At 46.1% G+C, this 15,049-nt stretch overlaps 2 protein-coding genes across 4 annotated transcripts; both read right to left on the minus strand.

The window, feature by feature from the left end:
- Window positions 1-4,201: 4,201 nt before the first annotated feature.
- Window positions 4,202-15,049, minus strand: LOC118509336. 3 transcript variants are annotated; one of them, XM_036049831.1, is made up of 2 exons: window positions 14,578-15,049; window positions 4,202-5,353 (listed from the first exon to the last, which is right to left on the minus strand). In XM_036049831.1, exons 1-2 carry the CDS (start codon window positions 14,879-14,881, stop codon window positions 4,494-4,496), a joined length of 1,164 nt encoding a protein of 387 aa, XP_035905724.1. In that variant the 5' UTR covers window positions 14,882-15,049; the 3' UTR covers window positions 4,202-4,493. The 3 variants fall into 3 exon arrangements, with proteins under 3 accessions (XP_035905724.1, XP_035905714.1, XP_035905734.1); XM_036049821.1 differs by lacking the exon at window positions 14,578-15,049 and adding an exon at window positions 5,436-5,797; XM_036049841.1 differs by lacking the exon at window positions 4,202-5,353 and adding an exon at window positions 13,314-14,495.
- Window positions 7,102-11,556, minus strand: LOC118509327 (uncharacterized protein K02A2.6-like). The gene has a single exon (XM_036049792.1). The coding sequence runs from the start codon at window positions 11,530-11,532 to the stop codon at window positions 7,327-7,329; it is 4,206 nt and encodes a 1,401-aa protein (XP_035905685.1). The 5' UTR covers window positions 11,533-11,556; the 3' UTR covers window positions 7,102-7,326.

Genomic DNA, 15,049 nt, shown 5'->3' on the forward strand with positions numbered 1-15,049 from the left:
CGTTTCAAACATTTCAACACGGACTCCACTGGTTGTGATACATGCACATTGTTGTCAAATGCTTGTGGGAAAACAATCCGTCCGGTGGGGGGTGTTGATTCCAAGCTTTCACGGTGCTTATTAGTGAATTTTTCGTAATTAAGGGAAGGAAATGAATATCCGGAAAAAAAAATGTTCCGTTAAATGTCAAACAGATAATTAGTTTCTTCTTCTTTTTCTTCTTTTAGGCCCACATTTCTTCGCACGCAGCATCACCGGTTGTAACGGTTCTCCGGTAGGTGATTCCTTCCCATGTTCTACCACATCCTGCACGTAAACACGGGCTAGGGCAAGTCCTTGGCAGAACTCCGAGAGATTAACACTTTCAAACTGATACACTACTTCGAGAGAACGGTCTCTATTGCTGGTCATTACAACGGCCCGGTATTCAACGCATTCAACCTCAATTTAAATCCTAACAGCTGTGTGTCGTAAGTGTGAGACTCGCATACAATGTACGCAAACGATGACAAAGCTTTTGACTAACGACAGCTCACATGTAGCATGGCAATTTTCCCGGAAGCGATGTTGAATAGCTAGACAAGGGGACAAGGGGGCAAGGGGGCAAGGGTCCGTGCTTACCACCAGTACTGCAGACGGTTGATAGTGGTTCCTCACAGTTGTATCAGCTAGATTCACATGGTATCTATACTGCTGCATACAGGCCGCCTTAAACACTGGGGCTAATAGTCGCCTGCATTTGTGAAGAATCGTTGGCGCTAAACTAACTGCTTGCGTTTTGTTGAGCAGGATCCATCAATCTACGTCCGAAACAGTGGTTTGGTAGGCCTGAAAGAAGGAGAAAATGCTGTAAATGTTCTGGACGATTACCATCTCCAGGAGTCGAACCGTACCATCATACCCTACCACACACAAGATCCAATTGAGCAGGCTGATTCACAAGAAATCACTAAATATTTTCATTACCTGAACGGATTTTACCTCGTGATACCTCGTGATCAATTTTGAATTCGTGTATATACGTCCATGTTTGAATTCTCCACATGGTTGTGCTTCTGATGTTTCACATTGTTTTGTTATTAGTTTTCTAACCAACGCTGAAAATCAATAAACTTTTGCTTTAAAATAATGAACATTAATTTTCACACCACTTTTGTGTGCAACAACTTCCCAATTACATAAAAACCGAAATTTGAATGATTTTCGACTAAAGTGTGCACGCGATTCGCTATCCATTTTGTGTCATTCGCTAATCGTACATGCGAATCGCTATCGATGGCCCGCAGATATCTTAAACGTTTGCGCGAACCGCTAAGATATGCTCGCCGTATGCTATCTATCGGTGAATCCTGTAAAGGGGCGATGTAGATCAAGGTATATGGATATATACATACCTTGGCTTAGATGACGCGTTCGTTCTGGGCAAGGTTTGTATAATATCGATGCATCCCATACAAACTGACAGATTGTTTCATCCGTGGGAATGTTTATGAAGGTTAGGTAGGAGAATGTGTATTACTCTTGAAGTTAGTGCTGCCGTTGGAACCGCATCCTAAAACAGCTCTCGCTACTTGTGTGTGGAGGTTTGATTATCCTTTTTATAACACTTCATTTGGATTTTGGGCTAGCATTGTGTTGCGAACGCGACAAAATAAAATTGTGCTAAAGTGGCTGGCATGCAAGAGTTAGATGAAAAACTTTAAATAACTTAATATCTTTCGTTTAGGATAAATTCTCACCGGAAAATATTATTTTAGGAAAAACCTAAACTCACAGAAAGGCCTCGTACCAAAAGGAAAAATGAAATTATGATAAATAATGATAACATGTCAGGACATGTCATAAAACAGCTCGAAATTATCCAGACATCAGGAAATCCTAAATAAACTCAGGCCATGTGATAAAATACAAGAGTAAAGAACATAGACCGGAAAAGAGCCCAACACAAACATTATCGCTGCGCATTTAGTTTCACAAAAAAGGACCAACGCGAAGATCAAGGTACGATTGTATTATCCGTAGTGCAGTGACGCAAAGATCACTCGCGAATAAAGTAAACGACGCACAGGCAAAAAATAAACATACACACTTGCACTATGAATTAAGCCTATCAAAATATGCATAGGACGATGCGTGATACATTACCCAGAGCCATTAAAAAGGATCACCCACTTGATCTCACGGTCCAGAACCATAAACAGATAAGAAAACGTCGCTTCAAGGTCCGGGAAACGCCCGACGCTATAGGTTTATGTTACTTCAGGTAAAAAGAGGTGCTATCTCTTTTAAACTTTACCTTTCATTCTAACAACCTAACTTTCGGGATTGTTTTAGTATATAAGACAGGATTTTTTGAGAATAAAATCAACTTGTAATCCAAACCTCATTAGCTTGTGTTTCATTGTCAGGGTTTCCATACAGAATCGGGAAAGTTTCACCTTTGCCTTCCCACCGGAAATTGGTCCCGCACTTTGGTGTTTCCCCACTCCGTCGGAAGAATTAGGCGAAATTAAGCCAAGCGAGAACCACGGTTAGATACTTCTCCTGGTCATCCAGGAAAAAAGGGTAATCGTCTGATCGAGCTACGGCATTCCCGTTGTCCACGCCGAGTTAGTGAAGTGCGAGTCCGCCGCTAAAAACTTCTCTTGGTTATCCAGTTAAAAAGGTTAGCCGCCTGATTCAAGCAACTCTGACAAGGCCAGGAATCAGCGCGGAGATTTCCCGAATCGATCACTCCTTCGCTTGGTCGACTCGGATTAACAAAAGTCCTATCTGAGCTTCAACGCCCAACGCGCAGCCCAACGAGTAGTCCAATGTGCAACCAACAGTGAATTATGCCTCACTACTATCATCTCCTCCGTCCTCGTCATCGCCGCGACAACCTACGAGCACCAACGCATCCTCACCGGCTAAACATCTGTAAATGGTTTCTTCAACCGACTGCAAGCATCGATGAACCATCAACGGCAAAATGCGTGCAATTACAATCAGGTGTCGTATAATGAGAGCGCGAAACAATTCAATTGATTACAATATTAATACAATTAACTTAAAAGGAGGATTTGAATTTTAAAAACTTGTAGTTTTACGAGGGCCGGAATGTTGCGGACGCGACAAAATAAAATTGAGCTAAACTGGCTGGCATGCAAGAGTTAGATGAACAACTTTAAATAACTTAATATCTTTCGTTTAGGATAAATTCTCACCGGCAAATATTATTTTAGGGAAAAACACAGAGAGGAGAAAGACGAAATTATGGTAACGTGTCAGGACATGTCATAAAATATCTCGAAAAAGGGACAATATCGAGACATTGGAAATCATAAATAGAGGCCATGTGGTAAAATACGAAAGTGAAGAACATGGGCCGAAAAAGGGTTAACGTTAGAACCCAACGCATTCATTATCGTTGCGCAATTAGTTTCACGAAAAAGGGACCAACGCGAAGATCAAGGCACGATCGTAGTGCAGTAAAAAAAAAAGATCACTCAACGAATAGGAAAATAAACATATGCACTTGAGCTACAGATATAGCCTATCAAAATATGCATAGAACGATGCGCGATACATTACCCAGAGTCATAAAACGACAGGGTAACGTTAACCGCAATTACCAGACATTGTAACACTATATCTACAAACAGACCTCCCACACTAGCCGACGCCAGGCAAGGATCAAACGCATCGGCATACCGAGTTAGGATAAAGAAGATCGATGTAATGCTATTTCATGTTCTTTTCCCACAGAATGTTAGTATATAAGACAGAGAATAAAGATTTTTGAGAATAAAACAACTTGTAATCTTTACTCCATACGAAACAGACTTGTGCTTTACGGCTTGTACGGAAGCGATCGATATTCTCTTTTTCAAGGGAATATCAAAAGGTGTATGTTACTACCTTTAAAGTTAACACGGGTCTTACCACATTGATTCCATAGTCACTTAGTCTAGGAGAACTCTCGCCCCAAACGATTCCTGCTGTTTGAAGACTTTGTTCTGTTCAGTGGTCAGATCTGTGCTCGGTGATTTGGTCCCCGTTTTCAAGGATCCACCTTGATCGTTTGGGGCGGGTGCAGAGGTCCTGCACTAGGATTGCCCTTCGGAAAACCACTGGTGATCGATCCTCTGTCCTGCCCTGTTACGAGGACAGATGTCGGCTGCTTGGCCTTGCATCTCTTGAAGATCGCCGTACCCTCTCCCAATCCTCAGATGAGTTCCTTCATCTCGTGAGAGCCTTGATAATCGATCCAGGTTGGATCGATTACTATGCGCGACCTAACACTAACACTACCCTTTGCTGAACAGCTCCAAATCAAACCAAGCAGAAAGCGTCAGCTTGTAGTAATGTGCCCAAGAAGAACACGCAACAACACGCATCAATGTTCATCAACATCTACAAACAATGATTTATGTATTTTTATTAATTAACGAAACGTAAACAATTAAGAACTGATAGTTCGTTCGGAATTTAGGAATTAACTTGGAGCCCCGTCATTGCTCGGCATCCTTTGCGTCTTTGGGTGTTGGTGGGCGCCGTTTCTGCAGCCCCGATGGCCCCGGCTCGGGAGATTTCGGCGACTTCTGTCTGCGACGGAAGCACGCCCAGAAGGAACTATCGTCATCATCGGACGAATCCGACGATGGTCCCGGGGGGTGAGGGTGTTTTACCCCTCTGTCACCGAAAATTACCGGTCTATCATCGAACGATACCCGACGGGCGGTTGCAGGTGTTGGTGGGCGCCGTTTCTGCAGCCCCGATGGCCCCGGCTCGGGAGATTTCGGCGGCTTCTGTCTGCGACGGAAGCACGCCCAGAAAGAACTATCGTCATCATCGGACGAATCCGACGATGGGCCCGGGGGGTGAGGGCGTTTTACCCCTCTGTCACCGAAAATTACCGGTCTATCATCGAACGATACCCGACGGGCGGTTGCAGGTGTTGGTGGGCGCCGTTTCTGCAGCCCCGATGGCCCCGGCTCGGGAGATTTCAGCGGCTTGTGTCTGCGACGAAGGCACTCCCAGAAAGAACTATCGTCATCATCGGACGATTCCGACGATGGGCCCGGGGGGTGAGGGCGTTTTACCCCTCTGTCACCGAAAATTACCGGTCTATCATCAAACGATACCCGACGCTTTTGCCTGGGTGTATATGGCGGCCATTTTTCGGCCGGGGTGTCCTCATCACTAGAGCTTAACATCGATTTCGATAGCATGCCCAGAGTGCTATCCGAACGAGCAGGGCGCCTGGAAATCCATGTTTGATCGAGCATCCAACACAGCTCGTCATCAAGTGAATCGTACTCCGCCGTATCGTCTGCCGGAGCGTCGTCCATTTTCAGCGTGGAGTTGTCCTCTAGCGGGGCGCGCCGTAAACGAAAGGAACGAAAGAACCGAACGACATTATTGCATCCTTCATCACTTCACGTTCCACTTACCAGTAGCCTCCATTTTTTCGTCCGCTTCCTCGGGCACCACGGGCACGACGACCGTTGCCTGCAGCTCGTCGGGTGTATCCTCCCCCATTGAAATGTCCTCCAGGACGGCCGTGCGTTCCATTTGGACCGGATTTTCTATGTTTTTTATCGGCGTTGAGGTCCGTGCGTTCAGCTTCTCGAAAGGCTCCATTACGTAATATAGTTTCGATTCGGCGGGGCTCACCGTGTACGGCATACAATTTCCATGCCTACTACGATCTTTCGAAATGAACACTTCAAACAACCGCACGGCAAACGGTTCCATTTGACAGCTCGCGTTGACATACCTTCAAACCGGTTCCGTTACAATGTAACTGCGCGACCAGGCAAAAAATATTCCGGCGCAAACAGATTACGCCTTGCCGCCATGAGTTCTTCTTTTATGTCGCCATTTTGTTTTCTGTTTTCTTCCAGGGATAAATCCTTTTCCTTTGCGAAACGTTTCAAACATTTCAACACGGACTCCACTGGTTGTGTTACATGCACATTGTTGTCAAATGCTTGTGGGAAAACAATCCGTCCGGTGGGGGGTGTTGATTCCAAGCTTTCAAGGTGCTTATTAGTGAATTTTTCGTAATTAAGGGAAGGAAATGAATATCCGGAAAAAAAATGTTCCGTTAAATGTCAAACAGATAATTAGTTTCTTCTTCTTTTTCTTCTTTTAGGCCCACATTTCTTCGCACGCAGCATCACCGGTTGTAACGGTTCTCCGGTAGGTGATTCCTTCCCATGTTCCACCACAACCTGCACGTAAACACGGGCTAGGGCAAGTCCTTGGCAGAAGATCCGAGAGATTAACACTTTCAAACTGATACACTGCTTCCAGAGAACGGTCCCTATTGCTGGTCATTACAACGGCCAGGTATTCAACGCATTCAGCCTCAATTTAAATCCTAACAGCTTTGGGTCTTAGGTGTGAGACTCTCATACAATGTACGCAAACGATGACGAAGCTTTTGACTGTCGACAGCTCACAAGTAGCATGGCAATTTTCCCGGAAGCGATGTTGAATAGCTAGACAAGGGGGCAAGGGGGCAAGGGTCCGTGCTTACCACCAGTACTGCAGACGGTTTATAGTGGTTCCTCACAGTTGTACCAGCTAGATTCACTAGGTATCTATACTGCTGCATACAGGCCGCCTTAAACACTGGGGCTAATAGTCGCCTGCATTTGTGGAGAATCGTTGGCGCTAAACTAGCTGCCTGCGTTTTGTTGAGCAGGATCCATCAATCTACGTCCGAAATAGTGGTTTGGTAGGCCTGAAAGAAGGAGAAAATGCTGTAAATTTTCTGGACGCTTACCATCTCCAGGAGTCGAACCGTACCATCATACCCTACCACACACAAGATCCAATTGAGCAGGCTGATTCACAAGAAATCACTAAATATTTTCATTACCTGAACGGATTTTACCTCGTGATCGCATCAATTTTGAATTCGTGTATATACGTCCATGTTTGAATTCTCCACATGGCTGTTCTTCTGATGTTTCACATTGTTTTGTTATTATTTTTCTAACCAACGCTGAAAATTAATAAACTTTTGCTTTATAATAATGAACATTAGTTTTCACACCACTTTTGTGTGCAACAACTGTTGTAACGGTAATAACACACGTACAATATCAATACTTTGAATACAATTACTTAACGTATATTTCACGCATCCTGCTTCGGCGACCGCTGGCGATAGAAGAGAGAGATAAAACTCCGCATACACACACACCGCACCGAGTGACATTTGTCACTCGTCGGGTTGTGAAGCCTAGTACACAAGGCTGTGTACTAAGCACGGTTTCGACAGAACCGTATCTCCACAACATCTCCCTCCTAATTCCGGCGGTAAGGCTCCATTCACTGCGGCGGTCTTCGAACCCTCGTAGATCGGCGTAGATGTTCCACCGGTGTTGTTGGTCCGCTATCGGCGGTTGCAAATCCCGGAGACATTGAGGTACTTCCCTCTGCTGGTGCCAACGATGACGAATACAATGGTGATGACGGAAGTACTGACGGAAACGATGACGACGGCGATATAGATGACGATGACGATGATGATAACGGCGATGCTGTTTGATGATGCGGTATACAGGGCGATACTGATGATGATGCTGGCTTACACGCGTCTATACCCCAAGTGTCTAACAGCACGTCTAACATACGGGGTTTGTTCAAAACCGGCTGAGTATTATCATATCGTCTACGAAGTTGGTTTACGTGCGATCTTTGTAGCTTGTTATCTTCAGTAAGCACTTCATACATTACTCTTCCTAACTTCCCTTGAACTATGCCGCGCACCCATTTCCACTTGTTTCTAAAATACCTTTTTACATAGACCTGATCATTCATATTGTACACTTTTGATAGTATTGCACAATTCGTTTCATTTATAACTGGCTCAGCTGGATGCCGTAATAATTCCATACAAGTCCGCATACGACGGCCTAACATAACCTCAGCTGGCGATTGATCGTTCTCTAGAAGTTTGTGTGGTGTACTTCGGTACGTTATTAGAAAAACATCTAAAGCTTCTTGTATCGTATTTTCTTCCCCTTCCAATTTCTTTAAAGCCCTTTTAAAGGTATCTACAAATCTTTCGGCCTGTCCGTTTGATTGGGGATGGAAGGGTGCGGTGCGCAGATGTTCTATACCATTAACTGTGCAGAATGTACTAAATTCTGCACTCGTGAACTGTGCCCCATTATCACTCACTAAGGTATTCGGCATTCCAAATCGAACAAATATCCCTCGTAAAATTTGAATAGTCGCACTAGACGTGATTGTTGGAGTCGCTACAATCTCCGGCCACTTAGAATAAGAATCAACAACTAACAGATAATGCATTCCTCCTATTGGTCCGGCAAAATCGACATGCACGCGCTGCCAGGGACCTTTAGCTGCTGGCCATGGGATTGGTATGCTATGAGCCATTGACTTAGCCGCACTTGCACAATTACTACAACGCTTTACTTTTTCTTCTATGTCGCGATCCAACCCGGGCCAATAAACGTAACTTCTCGCAAGGGCCTTCATTCTCTCAATGCCCGGGTGGCCTTTATGAAGCTGAGCTAAACACTTTAATCTTTGATCTCTTGGAATCACTAATCGATCGCCAAATAGTATGCATCCGTTAAAGGTGGATAGAGATTCGCTCCTAACTTGAAAACTTCTGAGTTCAGTATCCACCAGTTTCCTAGTCGGCCATCCGTTTTGAACGTAGTTCGCTACTTGTTCCAATTTAACGTCGTTACTGGTTCCACGCACAATATCTTCAAACGTAAGTGGCATTACTTCCGTGATACATCTAACTAGACATTGCACTTCTTTATCCGCATTAATACTTGCTACAACAAATTCCGGTTCTGGCTTTTCATGTCTATCTATTAAACGTGATAGAACGTCTGCGTTTCCGAATTTATCTGTCGGCACATATTCGATCTTAAAATCGTACATCAACAATGTCAAGGCCCAACGCTGTAGCCTATTCGCCGTATACACTGGAATACCATTGCGTGAACCAAAAATCCGTAATAACGGAGCGTGATCGGTCTGTAGTGTAAATTTCCGCCCGAAAATCATACGATGGAACTTCGTGACAGCAAATATAATAGCTAGGCCCTCTCGATCTGGTTGGCTGTAACCTTCTTCTGCTTTTGTCAGCGCTCGCGCTGCATGCTGCACTACTTTCACAGTTCCATCCGGCATTTTGTGGCTTATCGTAGCCCCTACTCCTACTGAAGACGCATCCGCGGCCACTATTATATCTTTTTGCGGATCATAGTATGTAAGCAAAAGATCGGAGCTTAACATTCGCTTAAACATCTCAAATGCTTCCTGACATTCTGTGCTCCAATGCCAACCCTTATCTCGTTTCAAAAGCTCATCTAAAGGGTATCGTAGGTTGCGCATCTGTGGGACAAATTTCCCATAATAATTAACGGCACCAAGAAATGATCGCAATTCTGAAGGCTGTTTTGGTGATGGCATTTTCGTGATCGCCTCTATTTTGGCCGGATCAGGTCTTAACCCATTACGATCCAAAATGTGCCCTAGGTACCTAATCTGCTGTTGCATAAAATTGCACTTCTCAGGGCGTATCCTAAACCCGTATTCCTTTAGCTTATCAAGTACAGCTCTAATATTCTTGTTATGCGCAACCGTATCTGCTCCACCTATGACAATGTCGTCTAAGTAGACAGCCACATCTTTAAGTCCTACTAACATTGTTTCCATTCCTTGCTGAAAGGCGCCTGGCGCAACCTTAACTCCAGGTGGAAGCCGATTGTAAGAATACAAGCCTCTGTGCGTATTTACGGTTAGCAGTTCTCGACATTCCTCATCTACTTCAATTTGCAGAAACGCATCGGTCAGATCTATCTGACTGAATATAGTCGAGTTAGCTAGGCTAGCGAATATATCTTGAGGGAGCGGTAAAGGGTACTCGTACGGTCGTAACGCATTATTCAGCCCAGTGGAGTAATCCCAACAAATCCTTAACGAACCGTTTGCCTTGCGCACTACTACGATAGGCGCTGCCCATGCTGAATAATTCACGCGAGATATAATTCCTTCTTTTTCGAGCCTATTTAGTTCCTCATCCACTGCTGGGAGCATCGCATAGCTCACTGGACGTTTTGGTCTAAATACCGGAATCGCATCATCTTTAAGTTCTAGTCTAACCTTCATTTTGGTACAGTGTCTCAACCCGTGGGAAAACAAATCCTTATACTCTTCGAGTTTCGTTACCTCCTGGGAATTCGTTGTGACGTCGGTCCCCTTATTGCACACGCATGTTAGTGGTACATCCCACAAACCAAACAATTCCATTACGTCTTTCCCTAATAACATGAGGTCTTCTTTCGTAACGCGCACTGTACCTTCTTCTGATCGCTGCCCAATCGTGAGCATACATTGGAACTCGCCCAATAATTCTAAACAATTGCCGGTCGCCGATTTCGCTTTAATCGATGCTTGTCGAAGCATTGGTCTACCGATGCGCTGCCAGTTTCTCTCAGAGATTATGGTTATTTCGGCACCTGTGTCTACCATCATTCTCACAGCATGTCCTGCTAAACTGACACTAACAAAACCACGGTTCACGGAATTGATCGCATTCACTAAAACCGTACGCACACGCTTTAGTGACCTACCTCGATAAACACGTGATGCTGTATCGCAAAATCCTTCCTTATGTCCCGTCTTTCGGCAACGAACACGCACATGGTATTCGGCTTCAGGTTTCGTGTGGTGTTGTATTAGCCGGGATAACACATCGGCGTTTCCAAATGAGCCTGTTGGAATGTACTCGATGTCCATGTCGTACAGCTGAAGCGTAAGTGCAAACCTTTGGAGCCTGTTTGCCGTGTACGTTGGAATCCCCTTTTTGCTGCCAAATATGCGTACTAGTGGTCGGTGGTCGGTCTGAAGCGTGAAATGACGACCGAATATCATGCGATGAAATTTGGTTACAGCGAAAATTATAGCCAGTCCCTCTCGATCGATTTGGCTATAACCAGCTTCCGCTTTGCTGAGCGCTCTGAATGAATGCTGTACCACTTTTAAGGATCCGTCTGGGTACTTGTGAGATAGAGTTGCCCCTAATCCAACCGAAGATGCATCGGCGGAAACAACTATGTCACGCTTCGGGTCGTAGTGAGTTAGTAAGAGTTCCGATGATAAAAGCGCTTTGAATTGGTCGAACACCTTCTGGCATTCTGCTGTCCACTGAAACGAGCTTCCGTCTAGTAGCAACCTATCCAAAGGATAGCGTAAGTTGCGCATGTTTGGGATAAATTTGGCATAAAAATTTATCGCACCGATGAATGACCGAACACCTGTGACGTCTTTCGGAGGAGGTAGCTGTTTTATGGCGTCGATCTTGGCTGGGTCGGGTCGCCGGCCTCGGCTGTCCATGATGTGCCCAAGGTAACGGATTTCCGGCTTGTTGAATGCGCACTTTTCTTTCCGAATGGTAAACCCGTAATCCATTATGCGCTTCAGGGTTTCTTCAAGGGCGGAATCGTGCTCTTCCTGCGTTCTTCCTCCGACGATTACATCATCCATATATGCGGATACTCCATTTACACCGGCAAGCATTTTGTCCATTTTTTGTTGGAAAGCACCAGGCGCCACTTTGATGCCTGGAGGGAGCCTGTTATAATGATACAGGCCTCAGTGCGTGTTGATGGTAAGCAGGGGTCGGCTCTTCTCTTCTATTTCCACCTGCAAAAATGCGTCGGATAGATCAATTTGTGTAAAGATAATGCATCGGGCTAGCTTTGAAAAAATGTCCTGTGGTAACGGAAGCGGATACTCATGAGGGTGTAGCGCTGCATTCAATCCAGTCGAATAGTCTCCGCATAATCGTAGTTTACCGTTTGCTTTCCGAACCACAACGACTGGTGCAGCCCAATCCGACAAGTCGCAAGGTGTGATGATCCCCAGATTTGCAAGCCGATCTAGCTCCTTGTTTACGGCATCTTCCATCGCGTATGCGACCGGACGTTTCGGACGAAATACTGGTTGGCTATCCTGTCGCAGCTGTAGATGAATTTGCGCTTTGGTGCACAGGCCTGTTCCGTGAAAACTGTTGGAAATTTTTCCTCCCATGATCGTGGTTCTGCTGTTCTGATGTGATTGCAAAAAATATCCATCGGGATCGTAGCCAAACCGAAAAGATGAATAAGGTCAGCCCCGAGCAACGACAGATCGGCTTTTGACACACGGATTGTTGCTCGCTTGATTACGTTATTTATTTCCACGTTGGCTTCGAACTCACCTTCAAGGCCGAATACATCTCCAGAAGCTGCTTTTGCAGCTGCCTTAACCTCCGGAGGGTTAAGGTGAGGCTTACCCAGTTGCTTCCATAGACGATAGCTGATGACCGAAATGTCCGATCCGGTGTCGAGTTGTAGTCGAGCTGGTTTTTCTCCGATCAGTAAGTGGACGTACTTGCGGTTCTGCTGCACGCTGCACACGTTGACTCGTACTACTCGAGATGATACGGCACGACGATGATCGAACCGCGGCCGTGCTCTGCGTCGGTGGGCAGAGCTGCAAAACCCTTCTCGATGACCCGTACGTCCACAATCACGACACTTGTTGGCTCTGTAAGTGCATTCGCGGGTCCAATGAAGGGCACCACAAAGCCAACACGGGGTACGGGGTTTGGAAGTTTCGCTTCGCGGGCCTGATTTGGGGTGACGCTCGGTGTTGTTCCGGTAAAGGTGACGGCTGCCTTTAGCTTGCACCGCATGCACTCTCTCACTAGCATCCGTAGCGATCATTGCACTATCCGCTTTCACGCGCATTAATCGCTGGCAATCCGCTGCTAGCTGCTCCAAGGTGGCGTTCTTCCTGTCTTCGATGGCGGCTAACAATTTCATCCTAATGTCCTGTACGCTTTCGACCTTCAACCCACACACAAGGATGAGGCATTTAAAATCTTCCTCCGTCATTGAAGAAAATTCCGCATCGACGCACGCTTTGTTCACTCGACAGGTAAATGCTAGCAGGTCCTCGGTGCGCATTTTCGTTGTATTAAAACACTTGAAGCGCTTGCTTAACACCGACTCCATTTTGCCGAAAAGGACGGTTAACTTGTCCACCATTTCGTTAAAGGTGAAATCTCTGGGTGCACGCGGCAATATGAAGTTACTAAAACGGGCGTGTTCGGCGGTTCCAAGTTTGCGTCCAAGGAGTCGAACCTTGGCGGCGTCATCCAAGCGGGAAGCATCTTCTCTGAACAGGTCTACATACCGTGTGTACCATGATGCAAAAGTTATTCCCGCCTCTGGATCGTACCGGAACCCACTAATATTCCCCGCTAGGGTTTCCAATATCACCTCCGGGTTGCTCGACTTTGACACAGGTTGCTGGTCCGGGGTGTGTGGCTGCATTTGCTGTTGTTGCTGTTGCACGAGCTGTAACTGCTGTTGCTGTGCCATTTGCTGCTGCTGTTGAACCAGTTGCTGTTGCAAAAGTTGCAGCGTTTGTTGCAGCCGCGTTGGATCCGATGACACGTGCTGCGCTAGCTGGAGGTTGTTGAACCCGGCATTAATTCCATTTTGTGAGAGACGACGCTGCTCCTCGGTGATAGGCGTCTCTTCTGGGCTGAACATTCTGCGGCGTTTCTCTGCTTGACGTCGATCGTTTCCACTAATTCTCGTCGCCACTATTGTGTTTGTGCACTGGTACTTATTTTTATTTCACATAAAACACAATAAAACGAACATTAAAAACAAACGTATAATACGAGACCGCGCGCGAGCCACGTCTGTCCCGGAACCGTGATGAGCAGAGAGTCTTCCAGGATCCGCATGATCCTTACTCACGAACTTCTACGCTTTTAAAGCGCATCCCCGATCGTCGCTAGAGCGGGACAGCCATATCCACTACACATCGGATGCTGTCAGTTCCCAGACGGCATAGAGCGCACGGTTAGGCTACGTTCTAATCAGGATGCAACACATATGCTGCAGATCAACATCTATAAACGATGATTTATGTATTTTTATTAATTAACGAAACGTAAACAATTAAGAACTGATAGTTCGTTCGGAATTTAGGAATTAACTTGGAGCCCCGTCATTACTCGGCATCCTTTGCGGGTGTTGGTGGGCGCCGTTTCTGCAGCCCCGATGGCCCCGGCTCGGGAGATTTCGGCGACTTCTGTCTGCGACGGAAGCACGCCCAGAAGGAACTATCGTCATCATCGGACGAATCCGACGATGGGCCCGGGGGGTGAGGGCGTTTTACCCCTCTGTCACCGAAAGTTACCGGTCTATCATCAAACGATACCCGACGCTTTTGCCTGGGTGTATATGGCGGCCATTTTTCGGCCGGGGTGTCCTCATCACTAGAGCTTAACATCGATCTCGATAGCATGCCCAGAGTGCTATCCGAACGAGCAGGACGCCTGGAAATCCATGTTTGATCGAGCATCCAAGACAGCTCGTCATCAAGTGAATCGTACTCCGCCGTATCTTCTGCCAGGGCGTCGTCCATTTTCAGCGTGGAGTTGTCCTCTAGCGGGGCGCGCCGTAAACGAAAGAAACGAAACAACCGAACGACATTATTGCATCCTTCATCACTTCACGTTCCACTTACCAGTAGCCTCCATGTTTTCGTCCGCTTCCTCGGGCATAACGGGCACGACGACCGTTGCCTGCAGCTCGTCGGGTGTATCCTCCCCCATTGAAATGTCCTCCAGGACGGCCGTGCGTTCCATTTGGATCGGATTTTCTATGTTTTTTATTGGCGTTGAGGTCCGTGTGTTCAGCTTCTCGAAAGGCTCCATTACGTAATATAGTTTCGATTCGGCGGGGCTCACCGTGTACGGCATACAATTTCCATGCCTACTACGATCTTTCGAAATGAACACTTCAAACAACCGCACGGCAAACGGTTCCATTTGACAGCTCGCGTTGACATACCTTTAAACCGGTTCCGTTACAATGTAACTGCGCGACCAGGCAAAAAATATTTCGGCGCAAACAGATTACGCCTTGCCGCCATGAGTTCTTCTCTTATGTCGCCATTTTGTTTTCTTTTTTCTTCCAGGGATAAATCCTTTTCCTTT

The sequence above is a fragment of the Anopheles stephensi genome, chromosome X (assembly GCF_013141755.1).
Source record: "Anopheles stephensi strain Indian chromosome X, UCI_ANSTEP_V1.0, whole genome shotgun sequence".
Taxonomy (NCBI): Eukaryota; Metazoa; Arthropoda; class Insecta; order Diptera; family Culicidae; genus Anopheles; species Anopheles stephensi.

Bases quoted from the DNA above. Each gene is read 5' to 3' on its own strand.
- LOC118509327 (XM_036049792.1), bottom strand. From the start codon at position 11,532: ATGGATGATGTAATCGTCGGAGGAAGAACGCAGGAAGAGCACGATTCC.
- LOC118509336 (XM_036049831.1), bottom strand. From the start codon at position 14,881: ATGGAACCGTTTGCCGTGCGGTTGTTTGAAGTGTTCATTTCGAAAGAT. The intron at 5,354-14,577 runs GTAAGTGGAACG...GCGCCCCGCTAG, and splicing joins CGAAAACATGGAGGCTACTG to AGGACAACTCCACGCTGAAA.